At 37.7% G+C, this 19,534-nt stretch overlaps 3 protein-coding genes across 4 annotated transcripts; 2 read left to right on the top strand and 1 right to left on the bottom strand.

Moving 5' to 3' along the window:
* Positions 1 to 1,146: 1,146 nt before the first annotated feature.
* Positions 1,147 to 3,720, top strand: LOC121766135 (uncharacterized sugar kinase slr0537-like). 2 transcript variants are annotated; one of them, XM_042162484.1, is made up of 8 exons: positions 1,147 to 1,359; positions 1,925 to 2,188; positions 2,285 to 2,356; positions 2,442 to 2,480; positions 2,706 to 2,837; positions 2,931 to 3,028; positions 3,122 to 3,230; positions 3,348 to 3,720. In XM_042162484.1, the coding sequence occupies exons 1-8, from the start codon at positions 1,213 to 1,215 to the stop codon at positions 3,612 to 3,614; spliced, it is 1,128 nt and encodes a 375-aa protein (XP_042018418.1). In that variant the 5' UTR covers positions 1,147 to 1,212; the 3' UTR covers positions 3,615 to 3,720. The 2 variants fall into 2 exon arrangements, with proteins under 2 accessions (XP_042018418.1, XP_042018425.1); XM_042162491.1 differs by having other exon boundaries at positions 1,149 to 1,359; positions 2,730 to 2,837.
* A 609-nt stretch (positions 3,721 to 4,329) lies between these two features.
* LOC121792744 (proteasome subunit alpha type-1-B-like) lies at positions 4,330 to 7,632 on the bottom strand. The gene is made up of 2 exons (XM_042190815.1): positions 7,172 to 7,632; positions 4,330 to 5,030 (listed from the first exon to the last, which is right to left on the bottom strand). The coding sequence occupies exons 1-2, from the start codon at positions 7,520 to 7,522 to the stop codon at positions 4,557 to 4,559; spliced, it is 825 nt and encodes a 274-aa protein (XP_042046749.1). The 5' UTR covers positions 7,523 to 7,632; the 3' UTR covers positions 4,330 to 4,556.
* Positions 7,633 to 10,470: 2,838 nt separating this feature from the next.
* Positions 10,471 to 17,650, top strand: LOC121792745 (auxilin-like protein 1). Its single transcript, XM_042190816.1, is given in 8 exon segments — positions 10,471 to 10,983; positions 12,543 to 13,488; positions 13,490 to 16,267; positions 16,350 to 16,433; positions 16,513 to 16,578; positions 16,689 to 16,778; positions 17,114 to 17,290; positions 17,384 to 17,650. Coding segments are annotated over 8 exon segments (4,518 nt in total). The 5' UTR covers positions 10,471 to 10,642; the 3' UTR covers positions 17,420 to 17,650.
* The last annotated feature ends 1,884 nt before the right edge of the window (positions 17,651 to 19,534 follow it).

The raw sequence follows: 19,534 nt of genomic DNA on the forward strand, positions 1-19,534 counted from the left end.
GCGCATATGTATACTGCACTGACTAAATCTCCCATGTACACAAGCAGTCAAATAATGGATACTACATGATAAATAATGTGTAACCATTATTTAATAATGTACCTAAGCAATCAAATAATGCACAAGAGAATTTTACATTCACCCATCCACCCATTTACAAGATCTGTCGAAGAATGCACAAAGGAAGACTAATTGATGTACAACTACTCTAGGAATTTTACATGCAAATGAAATAGATTGGTGACCTGCAGCCTGGGTAGGTTGAGATCTTGACGGTTGACCTCTTTTCGTCATGTTAAATCTGTGAGACGAACCACAAATCAAATCCATAAAACATTTCATCTAAATAATCGCACAATACACAATTGTAAATCAGTAAATAACTACACATTTCATATACGACAAAACCCTAACCAAAACGAAAACCCATCTGTGATTACATAAAATCGCGACCAAGGCCAGGTTAAAAACATTGAATTTTTGGATGAAAATTCGGGAATCGACTTGTAGACTGTGAATATCGGCGTTTAACGGTTGCTATTACTAAAAAATAACTTTTTTCAACCCTACATTGTCGACGCCTTCAACAATATGGTCGCGCACTATGGGAGTTCGATTTTGACAGTGAATCCGACGAAAAACGATCAATTTCTGGAGATACCCGGTTGCTTCCAGTGGCGGCTAGGGATTGGAGAGTGGGTGGAATTCGGGGAGACGATTTGCAGAGACGTGAATTGAGGGATAGCCGTTTGAAGTGAGAGAGAGAGTGTGAGTAGATGAAAGGTTGTATCAAAATCCCGCATAAATCTCGCTCCTTTCGTTTTGGGCGGTTTTCAATTTTGATGTTTTACTAGTTTACCCTTATAATGCACAGAATCCCCCCTATAATGCAATACGAGATCAAAAAATGGGATTTCATCCGGTCCCTCCATCAACCTAATCTAACGCTCCAAATTAAGAAGGAACTTAAATCTAAGGGAGCAATAGGAGATTAATGCTACCCTATATATATAATAAAATTACTAACAAAATTTAGATTAATTTCAGAATTTAAGATAAAGTTGAAAAATATAAGTATTCTATGATTAGGCATAAATGCAAATATTGAAAGTTTTGGGGTTGTTGCGGCTTATAAATATATGGTAGAGAGGTGGAAAGGAAGGGAGGATCGGAAAAGGGCGGCGGCGGCGGCAGCAGCAGCAGCCACTTGGAATGGGTCTTGAAATCCAGAGCGAAGACGCAATTCATGGTGCTCCGCTCATTCTTGGGTTACAGCCCTCTGCTCTCGTTGACCACGTGGCAACTGTTGATTCCTCCCTCCTCTCCCGCATCCCCGGCGAGGCCGGCGGCTCCTTCCCTGTAATACCCCTTTCTCTCTCTCATCACATCAGTGGGATTCTTGTTTTAGTTTTTTTATTCTCACTTCCAATTAATCCAAAGATGGAATTTTTTTCTGATTTTATGATTTTCTGTGTTGGAAATTCGATTCTTGTATTGGATATCTGATTACCTTTGTAGTTTTTATTGCTTTAATGGCCGTATTTTTCAGAGGACAGATTGCTGCAGACGCATTATATTTAAAATTTCATGCTTTATTGCTTTTGTATTATATAATGAGTGTAATCACATAGTATTTCAGTCGCATGTTTGCTAGAGTTTCATTAAAATTGTATGAACTTATAACACTTCCTGTTTTGTGGTGAAGAGTTGTATGAGTTGGGTAGTACTATCGCATAGGTGTGTTACATAGTGTTTTTGGGAGCATGGGGCGTTCTGAGGGGGGTTTGGTGAAATTCAGCGTGCACAAATTGCTTTATGTGTTCGAATTTGTGTGTATGCAGGGTAATATAAACTAGTATCTGTATAGCACACTTTAATGAGGGTGCAAAGGTATAAATGTATGTATATTGATTGGCTTATGAAGGTTGTGGCTGAAGAGCTGAAGTTCGTCTTGAGCGAGGTTAATAGCCATTTTGATGCTTTTCCAGAAAAAGGGGCTTCCTTGAAGACCATAGCAGGTGGTAGTGTTGCTAATACAATCCGAGGTCTGGCTGCTGGTTTTGGGATCACTTGTGGCATAATAGGGGCTTGTGGGGATGATGAAGAGGGAAGTTTGTTTGTTGAAAACATGAGCTCCTACAACATTAATCTGTCAAGATTGAGGCTTAAAACCGGGCCAACCGCCCAGGTGAGCTTTATTGCAACTAGCTTGTAGTATGTTTTAATCATTCTTGAGGCAGTGGTTAAGCATAATCTGAGACATGGATTGAAATTTATGATGCAGTGTGTTTGCTTGGTTGATGAATTTGGCAATCGTACTATGCGGCCATGTCTCTCTAGTGCAGTGAAAGTTCAGGTGTATACAGTGTTATAATTCTCAAGAAATTAACATTGTTAGTCTGAAATTGCATATGAACATCATAATCTTATGCTTTTACCAGGCAGATGATTTGACTACGTCAGATCTTAGAGGTTCCAGGGTAAGGCACTACCGACTCTATCCTCTCATTTCGCTTAACATATTGCCCGGGTTCTTGCTCTTGTCTCCTTGTCATGGATGGAAATTCTTGCATATAGACATCAACATGTGTAACTCTGTATGGATACTAATAGTTTCATAAACTAATTTTTATATATGCTTATAAATCTTGGTTGCATCTGCCATCTAGCTAATAACTTGTTTCCTATATCCGGTTTTTCGTCAGCCTGAGTTGGTTTCCATGGTACAGTGGCTAGTGATGAGATATGGAATCTTTAACATCGAAGTTATTCAGGAAGCCATTAGAATTGCCAAGCAAGAAGGTGTTTTAGTTTCCCTCGACCTAGCCAGTTTTGAGGTAACATTTCAGGAGTTTTCATACTGTCCACGAGTAAACTTGATTAACGAACTTATTCTGATCTACTTTTGCGTTATAATCTACCTTCTGCAGATGGTAAGGAAATTCAGATTGCCACTTCTACAGTTGCTGGAATCGGGAGGTGTAGACCTTTGCTTTGCAAATGAGGACGAGGCTGCTGAGCTCTTGAGGTGATGTCCAATTCTCTTCCATATGAGTTGTGAAACAGAGTTGTGTAATTTGAACAGTCTCGTTGATCGTTTCATCTGATCCTTGCGTTGCAGTGATGAGAAAGCAGATCCTGAATCAGCTCTTGAGTTCCTGGGGAAACACAGCCGATGGGCTGTAGTGACTTTAGGCGCAAAAGGGTGCATTGCGAAGCAAGGGAACGAGGTCTGTTCCTTTCTCTTCTCTCTCCTCGACATACTCTTTTTGTCCGTTTCCATCAACATAGCTTAGATTATCGACTCAAATTTGCTGATGACTCTCCATTGGTTTATGTGGTATTAGGTTGTCCGAATCCCAGCAAGTGGGGAGTCGAAGGCAGTTGATGCAACGGGAGCCGGGGACCTCTTTGCTAGCGGGTTTCTGTACGGGCTGGTGAAGGGATGGACGTTGGAGGAGTGCTGCAAGACCGGGGCATGCAGTGGTGGCTCGGTGATCAGGTCGCTCGGGGGAGAGGTAAGTCGAGAGAACTGGCAGTGGATGTATAAACAAATGCGGATCAAAGGGCTTCCTGTGCCTGACCACAACAATTTTGTTTGTGACAAGTCATGATCTAGAGATACATGTTGTCTTTAATAATCCCTTTGTAAACAATGTTGTAGACTGATATCTATTATTCACGGCCTGTATAATGAAATTTTGCTGATTTTCAGTAGCATTTCTATTCATTAAATTTGGAATAAATATTCGATTTTATCACGCCCTTTTCAGAGCGGTGTTGAATGTATCAATTTTAGCTTAATTATGTGGATTATTGCAGAGCGTCAACTATTCATCGGGTATCCAATCAAGTGATATCTCAGGATTGTGATGGAGCCGAGCCTTCATTGTTTAGAATTAAAACGTGATATTTACGTATTTTACTATTAAATTATAGTAGTCCGTATTTATAAAATTTGGCCAAATTGTAGTCGGTTCCACAATTTTAATGATCAGTTAGAATATTATGAATTGTGGATTTATTTTCAATTATCTCACGCTAAAAAAATCTGTTCAACTACATGCACATATAACTTTCTATATGAATGGAGGATATTGTTTCACTCACTAACAGTGGTGTGTGCACATAATTTCCCAGTGTTATACTATCAAACACAGTTTCAAATAAAATCCATCATGAAATAATAGTCAACAAATCAAAATTTCAAGATTTTAAAGACTAATTTTTTAAGTTGAAAGACCAGAATTTAACCAAGTTTTATGATTTTCCGAGCAACTTTAGCCTTTATCAAATTACTGCATGTCCAAATTCTCTACCACGTTATCATTTTAGGGACCAATCAAATTCAACCTAAGATGAAAAACATAATGTCACCCCTACATCAAGAGAAAGTTCATCAGAAATACAAATACAAATACGAAAAGCAAGGGATAAACTTAAGAAGAATCACAATCCAGCCAGTAATATCTGTTCAAGGTGTTAAGTTTAAGCAACACGAACATGATGCTCGTTTCCTACAGCAAGAAACGTGAGCAGAGTAGATTTTGGCAGTATCAGATATCCATTGGAGCCGCACCTTGGTCAGGGGCTGCTCCTTCAGCAGCACCCGGAGCAGCAGCTTCAGCATCTGGTGCAGCAGCCTCGTCAGCAGGGGGTTCTTCGCCAACTACCTCAAATTCATTGATCAGTCTTTGCACAGTTTCTTGATCCAACACGTGGAACGCCTCCCCAGCACCCAGTATGGAGATTGTGCAGATTGAGCTAGTCATTTTTTCTCCTTGTAAGGTCTCCCTCAATGCAAAAAGAGCATTCTTGATCAGATCTTCCCGCGATGAGTCCATGAAGCTCTCAAACTTCCGTTCTAGGTATGTCTTGGCAGCCTGTGACCGAGATCCAATTGCAAATGCTTGATACTCAAAGTAATTTCCACTTGGACAGTTGTAGTATAGATGAGCTCCAGATTCATCAAGACCACCAACCAGCAAGCCGACGCCATATGGTCGCTTCCAAGAGCGCTGGGTGCAAACCTGCATTTTTGCAGATAAAACAAATGATGCTTCAGCCATCAGCATATAGAAAGACCTTAAAAAAAACTCATCCATGATACTTCAACAACTACTCACATTTACACGCTTTATCCAGATAAGTTGCCAAGAAACAAGAAATCTTTACATAATAAGGAAAAAGATACTCCCTACGTCCCACGAGAATATGCACTCTTTCCTTTTTTAGTCCGTCCCACAAGAATATGCATTTTCTAATTTTGGAAACTCTTTTCTCCGTAATGAGGTTGGACCTATTCTCCACTAACCATACTTTATTTACTTTTTCTCTCCACCTCTCTCCTACTTTACCAATTTTGCATTAAAATCCGTGCCGTAACCTAGGCAAGCACAAAAAATTGAAAAGGAGAATGTATAAAGCAGCAACATAAATCTAAATACATGTTAGGTTGAGGTCTTATTCTAAGTACAGTTAAAGTTTGATGGTAAATAAACCATTTCAAGTCCCTACAAAATCAGAACTTCCTAAGTTCCTATCATCAATTTTTTCTAAAGCCAACACCTAGATACAGTGTTGTTAAGAGCAGGGGCGCACTGGGGCGATGAGGTCAAAATCCAGGGCAATGGGGCATGTGCCCCACGAATTGGGACGCACTAACATATAAGTAACTTACAACAGAAGTCCACCAAAATGTGCATATTTTAGCATAAACTTCATTTTCATCTAAAATATTCATCAAATGCCAAGCACAACAGGCAACTCCTCTAAACCTTCCCAATTCCATAGTGAAAACTTTATCATGAACATGTTTGACTCTATAATTACGCTAAAGCCACAAAAATGAGTGCTGCTCTAAAAGCAAAGAGTTGACAAGAAATATAGCAGAGGGTATGCGAGTATGGTTTCTTACAAAAGGTTAACTCCAATGCTGCACCTAAAGACAAAATTTGGCGCAGCTTTCGATTCATTTTACTCCAACCCCACATCAAATCTTACACTAAATTCAGCACAGGCAAATTGAACATTTTGGAAGATGTTCATGATTTCCATATTAATAAGTAGTGTAAAAGGAAAATTTTGGTTTGGACTGGGAAGTTGAGAAAAGCTGTGTTAAAATTGACCGTTTTTGAGCAAAATCCATGCTAATATGATGTTCTGCAGGATATCGTTTAAAAAGCTTTTGTCAAAGAGTAAAAACACTACCACAGATGTATGTGAGTTTACCTATGAATTGATGATATCATCAGATTCTCAAAAAATGCAGTAGAATACTTTGCCAAGTTTCCGTTCTTCACAAAATACGAGTAAAAACACTACCACAGATGTATGCGAGTTTACCTATGAATTGATGATATCATCAGATTCTCAAAAAATGCAGTATAATACTTTGCCAAGTTCCATTCTTCACAAAATATGAACAAATACTTATTGCTGACAACCAATATCAAACATTCTAATTTCTTTTTTCTCTCTTTTATTTCCAATCTCATGTGTATGTTCTACTTATCGATTTCTCCATCATACTAGTAAGCTTCAATCACACAGTGTTGTAGTAGTACTACTTAGGAAAACAAGCCAATGATGTCATTTTCATTGTCTAAAAGAATACAACAGAGCTCCTTAACAATCCCAATTGTAGTGCCAAAAGTTTGTGTGAATGTTCATTCCAAAATCATAGGAATATCTAAATTTTCTTCCCATTTTTTGGCAATCGTGAGCTCCAATAACAATGTACTCTTTCAGGGAAAACTGCAGAAATATTTCATTTCCATCCTCTAAAACCCCGTACCTCATCTCCTCATGCCCAATGTCTAATTCCTCAATGCAACAGGAAATTAAAATGTGTGTTTGTGTAACCAAACAGCCAAACTCTCAAGATAGAAAATTCTAGATTTTCACAAAACAAACAACCATTGACAATTACCAAAAAGAAGACAGAGGTAGTCAATGTTAGCATTTCCATCAAAATAAGACAAAATAAGCTATTGATGAATCCTCATTAGGGTTCGCCCTCGGATCCTTTCGAGAATTCCCCGCTACTAGCCCTCATTCTTAAACCTAACTCCCAATCACGCAATAATCCAGATACGAAATCATAAAAGCAATACGAGAAATTGAGTACATGATACAGTTTAGGGTTTAATCAAAATGCTCAAATCAAAACCTGAGCCTTGTCGGCGAGCTGAACAACGAGGCGGCCAACGGGGAGCGGCGACTCGTACGTGTAGGAGTAATTAATACACTCGTTACGCATGTAGCGCGAGAGCACCCTGCCGTCGGCGGTGAGTCCGGCGATGGCGACGCCGATGTGGTCGTCGACCTTGAAGATCTTCTTCTGGTGCGACGAGAGCTCGGAGCTGGCCTTATTGACGCTCGCGAGGACCACGTGAGTCTTCGATCTCAGCCCTATCGCCGCCGAGCCCTGCTTCACGGCCTCCATCGCGTACTCGACCTGGAACAGCCTCCCCGCCGGCGACCACGTCGTGACGTCGGTGTCGTACTGGTTCCTGAACATCTTGAATTCAAGGAGAAGCTTTGTATTTACGATTTGGGGGAATGCAGATTCGAATTGATTGAGAGTGTTGTGTTCTTTTCTCGCACTAAAATAGGAGACGCTGATGAGTGAGACAGCCTTTCTTTTTCTTCAAGGCAGAAGAAGAAAAATGGTAGATTTGGGCCTTCATTCAACTGATTTAATGGGCCACTTGTTGTAAACTTGGGCCTATAACTAAAGAAATTTGATTATTATTTTGTACTTGGGCTTATAATTTAGATTCTGCAAATAAGTGCATCCTCATTCTAAAGTTATTTGAACTGATTTTTTTTGGACATAAATTTAAGTAATACATCTAAAAATTATATAATAAAAAAAGAGATGTAATAGATTTTGAGATAGAGTCATAGAATAGAGTGTAAAGTACAAAAGATGATAATTCTTTTTAAAAAAATAATTCATGTAACTTGGAATAAATTGAAATGATATACAACTCAAATAGCTTATTATGTTGTACAAAAGATAATAGTTAGATTTTTTGTCAAAAAGAAAACTCAATTAACTTGAAATAAATAAAAATGGAATACAACTCAAGTACTTAGCTTATAACAAAATAAGTAATTATAATCAACAAATAATTCACTAGTCGATATATATATATAAGTTGGAAATTAGTCGATCTTAGATAAATGGATGAACCAGGAGTATCTTACAAGTTTTAGCTAAGTGCATAGACGGGTCATGCTGACCTGATTAATGATCAAATCAAATAATTCACTAATCGATTGTTTGTTAGCTCATGTATGCAGGCTATTAATGAAAGCTCTCGAAACGTAAATACGAAAGCTCTGCTAACTACTATAGTAATTTTTATCAATTTTTTCTATATTTCTTATTTATTTTATAGTAGTATTTAAATTTGTGTTACTATTCATTACCAAGATTATTGATAGTAGATTGGAAAAGTATTATATATGGCAGTAAAAGCACACTAACTACTATACCAACAATTTGATAGTTATAACGCATGAAACACTAACTTTTTAAAGTTAATCAAGTTGTTTTGTTATTTAAATTGCCAAATTCATAAATCCACCCATTGTCATTATGAATTTGACCATAAGATGTGCTTTTCGTTATCGATGACAAATGATTTAATTAAAACAACCCACATTACATGAAAACCACCAAATGTCATGCATGATTTATGATGGATGCAATTAATGATTAAAAGCTATTGGGATATAATAAGTTTGGAAATGAAAACAAAAGTTGGTAGGTCTGATAGCCATTCATTCATAGTCTTTTTCGAGTATTGATGTGCCAATAATGGCCCAAAAAATAAAGAAAGTCACTTTACTTTAATTTCTAATATATTTGTTTTATTTTTTTCTCGAAAGGAATAGACTTTACATCTCTTCTTTATTTTGTTCTTTTGTCTTTTGTATATTGTTGAACGTGGGATGTCAATTTTGTGACGATGAATCGTGATTTAATTAGTCAGATGTTAGAGTCATCATAATTATAGGTGGATTCCCTCTAACTGTAAATTATACTATGAATCTTCCATGGGAATAATATGTGGTTAATTACTTGAGATTAAATTGAGTAGTGTAAAAAGCATCCAAGGGATAAAAGAAAGAGGTAAAGAGAAATAATTACTATATTTATTTTTTAAGATTTTTTTAGATGAGTATTTAAGAATGTATTATACTTTTTTATTTAATTTTAAAAATGTATATTTACTTTTTCTTAACACAAAATAAACAGTACAATTATTTTTTATATATTTTCCAATTACTTTTTTCCATTGGAATACACTATTTTTTAAGAAAGTATATTTTCTTTAAACGATAAATAAAAAATATATCTTCTCAAGAAAAATGCTCTAATATGACAACAATATGTGCGTTGTATAATAAGTATTGATAATTAAATAATATTGAATATATTATATTGATTTGTAAGAAAAGTTGTCATTTAACTAATACTCCCTCTGCTACGCGGTAGTTGAGTCATTTCATTTTCTGCACTCATTTTGCAAAAATGATAATAAATAGTTAAAATGGAAAAAGAGTAAAGTAGGTGACAAAATAAGATAGATATTTATCTATATTATTCTTTCTCTCACTTTATTTTTTCTTCATTTTAACTATTTATCTATATGGTAACTATTTATTATTTTTCGAAAACGAATGCAGAAAAAGAAATCACTCAATTACCGCGAAACTGAGGGAGTACTATTCACTTATAGTTGATTTCTAGTTAATTTTATAATTTTCAATCGTAGGGATAAATCTTAACTTTTTGTGTTTTTCGTAATTGTTCCGTACGATTAAAACTTTGATAAAATTTATTGTGACTTTTATATCTTTCGTTATCAACTTATTATATCTTCATCACGTACATAATTACGTACATCAATAATATCTATAAATTGATCATCGTAACATAAAACAATGACAAATTACCTTACTTATAATAAAACGCCGTTCATTAGAATATTTTGTACTATTAGTACGTGTTTGATTACTTGACACTTGACACGGAATAAACTCATCAAATTAATTGAGACTAATTTTGTCGTAAGGAAAATGCCAAGACTCGTAAACCATGATTAATTGCACATGGCGCTATCTCGAAATAAAGAAATGAATCCACAAAAACAATTCGCACGGGATATGATTTCAGTCTCATTTGGTAATATATCAAACCTAAAAGCATCCACAATCAGCATATAGCAATATTCACTTGCTTTGGAGCACTTTTCAATTTTATTTAATAAAACACGAGCGTCACCTACGAATTAAAACGACAAGAACCCATGCTCATCACACGCAAACATCCTATGTTCGCTTTGCAACTTTATCTCCAGTGCCATCGACCCTACAAAATGAGGGATGGTAATAAAACAATTCTCAAATAATAAATAAATAAATAAATATATTCTCTCTCACATCAATTGATTCTCTCTCTCCTCCATTTCTCCTTAGTTTTGTCTGACTCTACACAACTCATTTCTCACTCTGCAAACACTAAAGCCTGCCTTCACCGAAACAGGAAGAAACCAAAACCCCTAAATTCTGACTCAAAAACCCTAGCGAAGGCCACCACAAACCCCCCTCATCTCTCTCCATTTCCATGGAATCTCTCTCCATTTCGTCGCACAGGAGGAAGCACTCCACCACTAGACCGGATGCCTTCTCCTCAGCTTTCTCGTTCAAAACCCCCTACGGCGACGTTTTGCTGTCGACCGGAGGTGAGAGGAAGTCGCTCCAGCTCCACGAGTACTCAGAGATTTTCTCAGGTTCCTCTTCCATTCCGGTGCTTGATCTCTCTGCCATGGACGAGCGGGTCGGGTCGGCCGATATCCGGAGCTCCAAGCTCGATTACACCAACATCTTCTCCGGATTGACGCATGACGATGTGTTTGTGCCTTACGAGGAGCTGCTCAGTGGTTCTGCTAAGAGAGCTAAGCTGCGGTGAGTTTACGAGTTTCTGTGTTCTCATTTCGGAAGAAGATTTTGAATCTTAGAGTGATTTTGTGAATGCTGCACTTGTTTGTGTGTGAATGTGGTGCTAATGTGTTGTTTCTATCACGTTTTGGGAAGAATCTTTGTCAAAATTCTTTTTTTAGGAAAGAAATCATTTGTTTGCCTTGATTGTATGTGCTAACAAAATTTAAAAGCGAAATAAAAACCTGTTTGGATGAACTTGCGTTACTCTTGTATTAATCCCAGTAAAGGGAAGAATTGATTTGTGGTATCAAAGATGCTCATTGTCAATTAAAACTGGACAGTCTCCGAAAATTCATTTGATGCGCAGTTCTAGATTTAAAATCACATTAAATCTATCTTCCATCTTAGAAATATCTGTTGTTTAGTTGCTTATTCTGGCATTAATGACATCTTTGGTATGATGAATATTTTAGATAATATGCCATTTCGGAGTCGAGTCGCATGTAATTTGAAGTTATGGAGTGTTCGACTGCAGAGCTGTCTTTTTTAAAACATATGTTTGATTTCTTCTAGTCCGATCGTAGTTAGTTTTTCTGTTTTAATGACGTAAACCTTCGTTTCTGTTTGGTTCTTTTAAACGGAAAGCTGATAACAGCTACAGCAGTAGTCATAGTTGTTGATTCCTAGGGTTCCTCCTTTCAACCCGTGTTCCCGGACTTTAGCATTAATTTGTTTTCCGGGTTTTCTGCCCAGCTGTAAAGTAGGTATTTTGTCAAAATGTCCAAAGTGGACAAGGACTCAAGTCACCTGACTATATTCAGTAGAAATCGATGTATGTTTTATCTAAATTATTTCACTCAAGTTCGAATCGTACAACCAACAATTTAGCATCGGATCCCCTCTGCTGAGCTAATCAGCTAACCAAAAGAATTATTGAAGGGAAATATTGCACTCTCTCCTGGCCTTTGAAGAGGAGAAGGCAGAGAAGGAGTTCGGAAAATCTGAGGCTTTGAAATCAGTAGTAGAAAAAGCAAACTGAATTAATCTTTTATTTTCCATACAGGCCGACAAGATTTACATTGATTCAATCTTGATATAATAACTCAAAAATCATGTATGAACGACGGCACCCACACATGAAATATTCAGTCTTTTATTTTCCAAACAGGCAGACAAGATTTACATTAATTCAATCTTGATATAATAGCTCAAAAATCATGTATAGGAACGACGGCACCCACATATGAAAAGTTACCTGTTACGCCATAAATTGGTGAAGTATGAAGTGAGCATAATTTGTACATAACATAAAAAACAACTTATAGATAAAATGAAAAGGTTGGACATTCTTTCCATTGAGTGTGATATAAAATAATTGCTAGTTCTTTTAGATTTTGTAATATTTGGTCTCTGAATGTGCTTGTTGTATCTTCTTATTTGTGGAATCATGTATATCTCTGAAAGGTGAAACAAATATGATTTAGTGCCTAGTTATAGTTTGTGCTTTGGTAGTATATCTCATTTGTCTAAAACTGAAATGATTGATAGAAAGAGTTATATGCTTGCCCTAAATATTTTTGTAGGGTTCCAGTGGAGGGGCGGCCATCTAGACAAGAATCAGGTTCTCGACATTCTTCAAGAAAGACAGAAAGGCCTCCTAGCGTGGCATCTGATCGGTCGATTGATAGAAGAGTTAAGCTGCAAGAATCAGGTTCTCCACCTTCTACAGTAAAGATGGAAAGGCCCCCTGGTGTAGCATCTGATGCATCTTTTGATGAAGGGAAGCTGCAAGAATCAGGTTCTCTACATCCTTCAACAAAGAGAGAAAGGCCCTCAGGCGTGGCATCTGATCAGTCTACCGATGGCAATGAGCAGCAGTTTAACTTGTCTTTCAATAAGACCAACCAAATAAATGTTGATGCATCAGATCTGAAAACCCACATAGCAGAGCTCCATGCTGTTCCTGGATTTACTCATTTTGTTGATGGAAGTCGGCCACATAAGGGAAAGAATGACAGGCCACCTTTACTCAACCGTGAAGTTAGTCGCGCCTGGAGTTTCAGTGCTGAAGTTGAACCTGTCAATGCTAAAGGTGGATCGAGCTTGGAGAAATCCAGGCTAGATAAGTCTCACCATGTGAATGAAGTTAATCTCAAATCACCAGAATCAGATGCACCCATGCTGTCGAGTCATCCAACAAATCTAAGTGATATCAAGGAAACCAGGCAGTCGATGGCATCAGGTTTCGCTTCTAAAGAAGATGTTTCACTGAAGATTGCTGATGAATCTTCCGAGGACTTTGACGATAACTCAGTTGATACTGTATCTGTTGCTGCCTTGAAGAAGGCCATAGAACAGGCCCAAGAAAGTATAAGAATAGCCAAAATAATAATGGAAAGGAAAAAGGATGGTGCTCAAGATGGATCAAAGCTTAGGCCTGTAAGTAGTCGCATGAAAGTTGCAGGAAGGGAAACTAAAGTTGACCATGAGGCATTTGGATCAAAACAACAGTACCAGGAAAAAGTATGAAGATTTAGATCCTATATTCCCTGCACCTGCTGGGATTGATGGAAAATTAACTCCATCCCTCAGTCACACTGTTACATGTTTTCCTGCTGAACCTGCTGAAGGCAAAAGGGTGTCAGAGAATGTTGAAACCAATAGAGAACCTAAAGAGATATTTTCAGGCAGGAGTACGTTATTTTGTGCATCAAATCACATACAGAGTGAGAGAACTCATGCTGATGAAGATGTTAAAGTAGAAAAGCTTGAAAAGAATGTGGAAGCAGATGAAGTGCAAAGAGAGTTATTTGCTTCAAATCGCATACAGAGTGAGAGAACTCATGCTGACGAAGATGTTAAAGTAGAAAAGCTTGAAAAGAATGTGGAAGCAGATGAAGAGCAAAGAGAGGGAAAACGTATTTCTGGATGCGAAGCTGTTGATGTGGAGCATGCGAAGGCAGGCAACTCTAATAGCTTAGTCCCCCCCATGGGTGAACTTGCATCTAACCTTGGAAGGTTGGAAATAGGCACAGAAATCTCTAAACAGAGAAATATAACAGCCACTCATATAAAAAGATCTGAAGTTGTTCCTGAACTGGTGGAAGGGGATCTCCATACATCCCAAAGGATACAAGGGGTGGAGAAGAGTTGGGAAGAAGATGAATTAAGTCAGGCCATTTTTGTTCGTGCAGAAGAATCTGAAAATAATTGGGAAAAGGTTCTCAGCAGTTCTCAAAAAATTCCTGAGCATGACAAGGCAGTGGATGTAGCTTTTAAAAATTTTAGGATCTTCCCAGAGGATGGAGTGAACGAGCAGAGAGAAAATGATAGGGATGATAAGGAACATCATGAGAAGAAACTTGAAGAGTGTGACAAAATAGCTGATGCAAGGTCAGTGTCTAATGACATGCCAGATGGATTGTGTAATCTGGTTAGGAATGAAAGTCTAGACCAACAAAAGATTGACAGGAAAACTGAAACTGTCTCCGGATGCGAAGCGGATGGCCAGGGACATGCAGAAACTTATGATGAAGAAATTCAGGAGACAAGGAAGAATGAGGGCCAGCTCTGGTTTGATCAGCTGAAGGGAGTCTTACTGGAAGTAATCAATAAGGGGAAATCTGATGTTCCCCCTGAAGTAGGAGAGTCAAAAATTAAACTTTATGATCATCATCAACCACAAATTAATGATGACAAGCAGTGGTTTGCTGACAATGGAGATTTGCCAAAATCAACAGAAGAACTTGTACCGAATCAAGTTGAAGAGGAACATGTTGATACTACTTTTATGAGTGAAACCGTTGTGACCAATGTGATGGAGGCAAGCCATTGCCCCAATGTTCAGAAGAGGGAAACTGAGAAAACAGACTATATTAAGTGGGGTGCTGGCAGAGGTGAAGGTCAGGAGGCTACTTATCAAGAGGATATAGATGAAGCTGTTAATTTGAATGGTGGGGAGGCCAGCGTCATCTTTGATGCGCCTCATACTAATGGATCTGGCAATATTGTTGCTGAAACTGAAGAATCCTGTCCTGTTGAATCAGAGAGCAAAGTGGAAGAACATCAGAAATCCGTCAAAAATTCTGAAGAGGACGTGCTCAAATCTAATGGATCAGTTTCTGCACTTGATGAGGACAAGATGGAAGAAGGATCATCCAGTCGGCTGGATGATGAAATACTTAGATCTAACCATTTGCATCGAAGTGCCTCTGAAGAGATTTTTGTGAAAAACGAACTGCTCGATACTTTTGAAGGTCTTCCTTCTGATAGCCGAACGGAATCTGTTGATGTCATGGATGTAGATTCCGAAGAAAGCCTGTTACAAGATGAGGATGTATCTAAAACAACCAGTGATATTCATGATGCTCCGCAAGAATGTGCTGCTGAAAACAATAGACAAGACATACCTCAGGACCTTGAATCTCATTTCAGAGGAGTAGAATTGAATTTCCCAGATGTAGACCAGGTTTTGGAGCAAGATGCGGAGAGGGATGAAGGACCTATATCAGACTCAAGCTTCGAGAAGACACGTGAGTTATCTTCCAAAAAATCTGAAGAATGTCCAGAAAATGAAATGGCCGCGACCTCAAACATGGAAGAACTAAGTGATGACATGGTTTCTGATGAAAGAAAACATGCCGAGGAACAAAGTGAAGAATTACACTCTCAGTTGCATGATGAACCCATAGAAATGGATAAATCGTCGGAAACAGAGGAAGCTGTAGATACAGATGTGAATGTGGAAAAGGATGAGGAAAAACATGTTCGAACAACATCAATAGAAGAGATAGATGCCAAAGAAGGTATGCAAAACTTTGATAGCAATGATCAACAGCAAAGAATAGAAGCCATAAAAAAGGGAAGAGAGCGGGAAAAGGATAGGATAGTTGTGGAAAGGGCAATTCGTGAAGCTCGTGAGAGAGCATTTGCTGAAGTTCGAGAAAGGGCAGAAAGAGCTGCTGTGGAGAGAGCAGCTACTGAAGTTCGGCAAAGGGTTAGGGCAGAGGCTCGGGAAAAGGTTGAGAAGCCTTCTGTGGTTAAGCAACCACTTGATAAGGCCGCGACAGAAGCCAAGGTTAAAGCTGAACGAGCTGCAGTAGAAAGATCCACAGCCACAGAAGCCAAGCTTAAAGCTGAACGAGCTGCAGTAGAAAGAGCCACAGCAGAGGCCCGTGTGCGTGCTCTAGAGAAAGCAAAGTCCCTTAAAACTTCAGGAGAGTTGAAAGCACCAGCTGACAGACACTCCACTGAGAAGTTTTCTAGTTCTTCCAGAAATAATGCACTGAAGCACAGCTTTTCTTCCTCGGTAAGTATGAGCTGGATTTTATTGCTTGCCTGAAGGTAATATAAACTGTGTTCGTAACTCTTGATACCAAACTCTCCTGCAGGAACTGGAGACTGGAACAAATATTGAATCAGCACAAAGGCGTAAAGCAAGACTGGAGAGGCATCAGAGGATAATGGAGCGAGCAGTATGCCTTCTCCATTTTATCTTTGTAGCTATAGCTAAAGATTCTTTTACCTTTTACCCATCGAACTTGATTTTTTCAGGCCAAAGCACTTGCAGAGAAGAATATGCGGGACCATCTTGTGCAGAAAGAGCAGGCTGAGAGAAATGTACGCCTATTACCACAAGTTTGAATTCAAAATTATTGCCAGGCTGAACTTGCATGGATGATTTTGGAAAATTAATTTGCGCTGTTGACGAGTATCTTATCTTATTGCAGAGACTTGCTGAATCTCTTGATGCTGATGTTAAAAGATGGGCCACAGGAAAGGAGGGAAATTTGCGTGCACTTCTCTCAACCTTGCAATATGTATGCATTCTCTCCCAGTAAACTACTGATATAATATGTCAGTCATTGCTAGAGTTTTTTTTTATTTATTGGCAATAAATTCCCAGACCAAGATTTGGGAACTTAACTAGGGTTGTCTTGGCTGGGCATGAATCATTAACTCTTTTAAAGATGTTCGAACTTGGATAAGTTTAAAACCTTGCAATACAACAAAGACCTGAAATAACCCCCTACTAGAAGAAACGGGAGAAATAATTCCAAATTCTGAAGCTGTGTCTGTCTCTCAAATATGACATGGACTTGTGTGCAACTGTATGAGGCCAACACTCTTTACATAAATTCATTGTCTTGTGCAGATCCTTGGTCCAGAAAGTGGATGGCAGTCTATTTCATTGACGGAGATCATTACAACTGCTGCTGTGAAGAAGGCTTACCGAAAGGCAACTTTGTGTGTACACCCTGACAAGCTGCAACAAAGAGGAGCTAGTGTTCAACAAAAGTACATCTGCGAAAAGGTTTTTGATCTTCTCAAGGTATGTTGCTTGTTTTGGTTTCTGAGAACATAATACCCGGTCCTTCCATGATTCTCGTTCATTACATATAATCTTGCTCAATCCCCCTCTCAGGCGGCATGGAGCAGGTTCAACTCAGACGAGAGATGACTGAGTAAGCGGTGACAGTAGCCGCTGCACTCCTCTTTATTTGTTTGTTTTATTTATTTATTTTTCTCTGGAGGGGTGCTATTTCATGCTTTAGTAGATAAGAGATGGGTGAACTACTGAACTACAATTTTTTGGAGACCCTTTATTTATTGATAATTATCTAGATGTAATTTCGTTACTATGAACAAGTAGTAATATGCAAGAAAAAGAGTGAGGTTTTTAAGTTCCAAATAAGTTCGTGTCGTTGTATGCTGATCGTTTTTGTTTTTGTTTTTGTTTTTGTTTTTCGTTTCCTTTTCGATATACTGGTCAAGAATGAAATCATGTTATTGGAAATCGAACTAATTTCCACGACACTATCCTGAAAATCAAGAGAAACGAATGAGTGTATATATGTATAGGTAAATTCATACTTATTGCTTCATGCACCTATGTAGTTTCGTTCGATGGGAATAACATAAAATTAAGATACATTAGAAAGCGAAACAATTAAAAAAATGAAAATGTATATTCGAATGTAACAATTTGAAAATTTGTAGTACTTCTTAACCTCCCCTCAAATAAATGAGAATGCGAAAAAGAGTATGGACTTATAGTTTGTATGTGGGATAGTACATTTTTTAAACCCATTTCCTTTACTATTCACTAAAATTCATCGGAGAAAGACTAAGAATATGTTTTGTATGATTGAATGAGGTGCCAAAAAAATCACCATTCTAGCTCTATTTCATTTCTTTGTTTGATTGCAGGAATCTTCATTTTATATAGAATCACCATTAGACATTCATTCAAAGCATCCATAATGGGGCGCCCTATGTAGGGATGTCAATCGGGCCAACCCGTTCGGGTTGTCGGGCCATTCGGGTACGGGCTATTCGGGTTATGATTTTTTCGGGTTATAAAAGTTCGACCCTAACCCTAACCCTTCGGGTTTCGGGCTAACCCACCGGGTTATTCGGGCCAATGCGTATTTTTAATTCTTTTAATATTTTCAAAAAAATAATACGTATTTAAATTTTCTTTAATTATATACATATTTTTAATTAATCATTCAACAATGAAATACGTATTTTTAATTTTCTTTGATATTTTTAAAAAGATTAAGTTATTTAAATTTAAATAACTTATTCATTACATAATTATTTACAAAATATCTATCAATAGTATGTTTATGTTTATGTATTTAAAACATAAATCAACACTTTGTTTCAAAATTCAAACATAAATCAATTCGTAGAAAATTAAATAAAATTTTCATAACGTTAGAGGTGCATCGTAGATGTAACAAAAATATTTTGAATTGTTAAAGAGTGAATTATCAAGATGCTAGCTAATTGGAGTAATTCTAAGTTTTCTTGAATTATGATTGGTCAAATTTAATTTATTCCAACTGTAAATAAGTCAAATAATAATTTATCTTTGTTTTAAGAATCATCAAAGTAAGCATAATTCAGTGACAAAGCGACGTCAAAACACTTTGCACTATTATATTGAAAATATACTAAAAGAAAGCTTTTATATACGAGTATTTATGAATTCATGAACTACATAGTGATTTTTTTCGTGATCTTATATAGTCGGTTGACGCATTTGGATTTTGCATGGTTTTAGAAGGTTGTCTTGGATGATTTTGAATATATTTCTATATTTTGGTATGTTTACATGTTTGTTTAGAAATGATAGAAAATTGATTAGAAAATGCACACAAAATATGTGGATGTGCAGCAGCCTTGTTTGAATCAATGTTTCTCGCGATTTTGAAGTCTGATAAACCTCTAATACATATCATTCTCTTCGTCTTCGAAAGAGCTTCGCGTGGATATATTGCATGCCTCAATCGGAGCTTTGTAGAGAAAGTTATGACCGTTACAAAAACTGCTCGCTGTGCAGAAGCCTTCAACCCAACGGGCCGACCCGTAACCCGAACGGGTCAGCCCGCCTAACCCGACAACCCGAAAGGGTCAGCCCGAATGGCCCGATTTTAAATTCGGGCTGCGAAATTACAACCCTAACCCTGTATTTTTATCGGGTTATTCCGGCCGGCCCGCGGGTTCGGGTTACATTGACATCCCTAGCCCTATGCTTCGCCACATCAGCATTTTATTCTCCTACCCA

This window comes from Salvia splendens, chromosome 2 (assembly GCF_004379255.2).
Source record: "Salvia splendens isolate huo1 chromosome 2, SspV2, whole genome shotgun sequence".
Lineage (NCBI taxonomy): Eukaryota > Viridiplantae > Streptophyta > Magnoliopsida > Lamiales > Lamiaceae > Salvia > Salvia splendens.